Below are 3,569 nucleotides of genomic sequence, written 5' to 3'. Positions count from 1 at the left end.
AAAATGCAATATCCAATATGGCGTCCGAAATTTCCAAAAATTCAAACCTGAGTAACTTTATTTAAAAATCAGAAAACTGTAGTTTTGCAAATGATGAATCTCGTATAAAATAAAGAAAAATCTTAAAAAACTGTTGGAGCCGAGATCAAATTATTTGGTATGAACATCTTGCAGACGGCCCCAACTATTCCTAATTTGTAAATATGTATAATTACTGTTATTATTTCATAATTTGATCATAAATTCATTTAGATATATTCCCTCGTATATAATAAATGAAATTTGGCTAAACAAATATTTTGTGTTACTTAACTGAAAATGGCAGTTGATTTGACAGTTGTCAACCGAAAAAGTTTCACAGCTGTCACAGTTTTAATTTGACATAAAATTCGTGATCAGCATGCCTAAAAACCTAATCAGTGGCATTTTTAAAAAGATTGTTTAATTTTTAGAAAAATTCACAGTCCATTTGACAGCTGTCGAGGTTTTAATTTGACATAAAATTCATGATTTGCTTGTCAAAAAATATAATCAGTTATATTTTCAAAGAGATTTTCTTAATTTTAAGGAAATTGTAAGTTGATTTGACAGCTGTCAAATGTCAAAATATAAATTTTATGGCGTATTCGTATTTAGAATTACAACAATACTACGATCCCGCACTTTTATTATAATCGTAACTGCCCTTCTAACTTTTCGCGTACAGCATGTCTTCTCCCACCACTGTGCAGCTGCACAATACGATCAGCATGGTAAGTGGAGATCTTCGGGGTCATTTAGAGATTATCAAGCCATTCCTGGATGACCCCGACTTATCCTTCTGCAAAACCAAACCTTCTAATTCAGCTTCCCTTAGAAGGGAATAATTTACATACATGAAATAATAATAAAACAGTTGGAATTTAACTTTGAAATAGACTATGGTTGCCATGGAAACCAACCTTATCGTCGTGGCAGCACTACTGGAAGATCTTCTAATAAAGCTTCCACAGTGAAGCTTTTCTTATTGAAAAATTCCTTAAAGATTTATTCATAGTTATAAAAAATTGGAGATAGTTAAGTATTTCGTACGACTCTCCTTGGCAGCAGATATGAAAGTGTGAAGTTTTTTAATAGCTCATACATATAAACAAATTTATCTATGTATGTCATAAATAATGTTTTAGTTATTTTCTTTTAACTAATTAATGCTAAAATTTTGCTGTTTATTCACGTAAAATTTATTTTGTTTCTAGTTTTCTTTTACAGCAGATGATTATATTAACTAGAGTCCGAACGATTAATCGGCCGATGCTGATCGATTATATTCAGGATATAAATTCATTTCAAGAACAACTGCTTTTATTAACTTTTATAATCTAATCAAATAACTAAGTAACNAAAAATAAAATATAGTAGGCCAATACATTTAGTTCAAAATGGTAAGAAGGAAAAAAATTTTTGTAGGAAACTTTTGAAGCAGTTTATTTCTATTTGACACTTGAATCATGGATCCAGTCTTTTCCTAAATTTCATATGGAGACATTGCGCCATCTTAGATTTTAGGTTTTTTGCGATTTACCAGTTTTTTCGTAAATAATTAGGGAAAAGTGCGAAAATTTGGTAAATTTTTATGATTTTTGGCATTTTTCGGCAATTTCTGTTGCAAATGCATAGCATCTTCAAATTCGAAAATTTTAGAGAACTTCATTCTCCAAAACTTTTAACAAACATTTTTTTTTTTCGTGAGACGCATAGATCACGAGCGGCAACGAGCTAAACATAGCGATTTAGATTTAGAGAAGTGGGGTATAATTCATTTCCACATCAATTAATTCGGTAGAGTACGATCGAAAAAATTCTATGGAAAGGATTAGAAAGATTCAAAAAGATCTTAAAAAGATAGCATAGATGCCGCCTTTGAAAACACACTAAATAAGAAAAAGTAACAACGATTTCTTATGTTTTTTTAAGGTTGCTGATTACGAACCTAGATTTAAAAATTCATAATGGCGAATGGCGGCCAAAACACTAAAATAGAGTCGATCTGCTTGAAACGTTTCCCTATTGTGTTCCTTGGGCCGTTTATTACGAATCTGAGGTCAGGTTGGAAAAATTCAAAATGGCAGGCAAACAAATTTTAATCGATTAGATTCGCTTAAAACTTAGATTCAACGGCCCCAAGGACCCCAGTACATTGTTTTCAATTGGGGGCATCTATGCGTTCTCTAGAATTTTGGCTTACGTCCTGTACCGATTAACGTGATGTGTAAATTAATTATGCGCCGCTTCTCTAAGAGATTTTGCGTCGAAAACGACTGTCGTAATCAAAGTCAGCTACAGTGCGTTGCAGTGGAGCATTATCATATTGCAGATTGTAACATCACGTTGAAAGAGTTTAGTAATTGAATAGCAAACTTAAAAAAAAACATATCACATAACAACAACTTGAGATCGTTGTTAATAAAATATAGTAAACAGAAATAAGAAATCTACATACAAAAATATAAGCAGAGCATCTTTTCCTTTACAGCTCCCCTCTTCGGCGCACGTCACTTGCAAAGCTTCCTATCAACGATGCTGCTGCAACGCGTTAACCCCTCGGAGGCTGTTGTGGCAACGATGGATGAGGATTAAAAAAAATTCACACCCAACACTGAGAGTTTAATTGAGACGAAAAAAATTAGTCATTGAACCCAAAACCAGTAAAAACTAGCAATTGACGACATTGTGGCATTTTTGGTTGGTTAAGTTTTCAAATAAAGAAATCTACTTTGGAAGTTAATTATTGATCAATATTTAATTATAATAATCATTAGAGGAAAAACGTTGACTTCACGAAACGATTTTGCTTTCCAACGCTACTTTTTAGTGTTGAGCAGTATCGTTACCAAAGGTACTCCAATTTTTTTAAGTATCGGTATTCAGAAATGATTGTCCTCAATTTCAAGTTTCTGTAATTTTCAAGTACAATACTTGTAGCCATTCATTTGACGTAATTTGGTATGTATTAATATATTAATTTGAGTAAAGTGCTACCAGCTTGTGAAATTTTTACACTGAGCATTGAAATGTTACCAACATGTGTACATATATTTAAAGAAAGTACTCAGTACTCCGCAAAAATACCCGTTCCTTAAAAGTATCGATACCAAAGAACTCGATACTTCCCAACACTACTACATACTATTTTTGCACTGACCGACGCAAATGTTCTTATCAGACGATGCGAAGCACGCCAAGCATTGGCTAGTCTATCTAATAAAACAATAACCAGTTACTTATCAGAACTCGTCAAAAGAAGTGTTCGTATAGCAAGAGCGGTGTCAACCATAAAGTTCAGAAATTTTTGTGCTTGCAAACAGCGTTGGAAAATGAGTGAAGAATTAAGCACAACAAAAGTGGAGAAAGGTTAAAAATAAATAAATAAAATTAATAAATACAAGACTATTTGACCTATCTTAAAAACGATTAATACCACGCAGTGCCGGACAAACAAATGGTGACGCGACATTCTATTTGCGACATGGCTATTTTTCTTTTGTTTATTTTTTTTTTATGAAAGTATAGCCCACTATATAAAAAAAAAA

The 3,569-nt window shown here is 32.5% G+C and overlaps 1 protein-coding gene across 1 annotated transcript in view; it reads left to right on the top strand.

Annotated features, from left to right (window-relative positions):
- The first annotated feature begins 3,192 nt into the window (after window positions 1-3,192).
- The window catches only part of LOC108367741 (sialin-like), a 2,604-nt gene continuing 2,227 nt past the window's right edge, over window positions 3,193-3,569 (top strand). Inside the window, exon 1 of the mRNA XM_017622427.1 lies at window positions 3,193-3,390. Within this exon, the coding sequence (XP_017477916.1) occupies window positions 3,354-3,390 (37 nt within the window). The 5' untranslated portion in view covers window positions 3,193-3,353. The remainder of the gene's footprint in view (window positions 3,391-3,569) is intronic.

This window comes from Rhagoletis zephyria, unplaced genomic scaffold (genome assembly GCF_001687245.7).
Source record: "Rhagoletis zephyria isolate East Lansing unplaced genomic scaffold, Rhagoletis_zephyria_1.1 Rzeph_scaffold_02798, whole genome shotgun sequence".
In the NCBI taxonomy this organism is placed as follows: domain Eukaryota; kingdom Metazoa; phylum Arthropoda; class Insecta; order Diptera; family Tephritidae; genus Rhagoletis; species Rhagoletis zephyria.
This window is presented reverse-complemented; position numbering and strand designations above follow the sequence as displayed.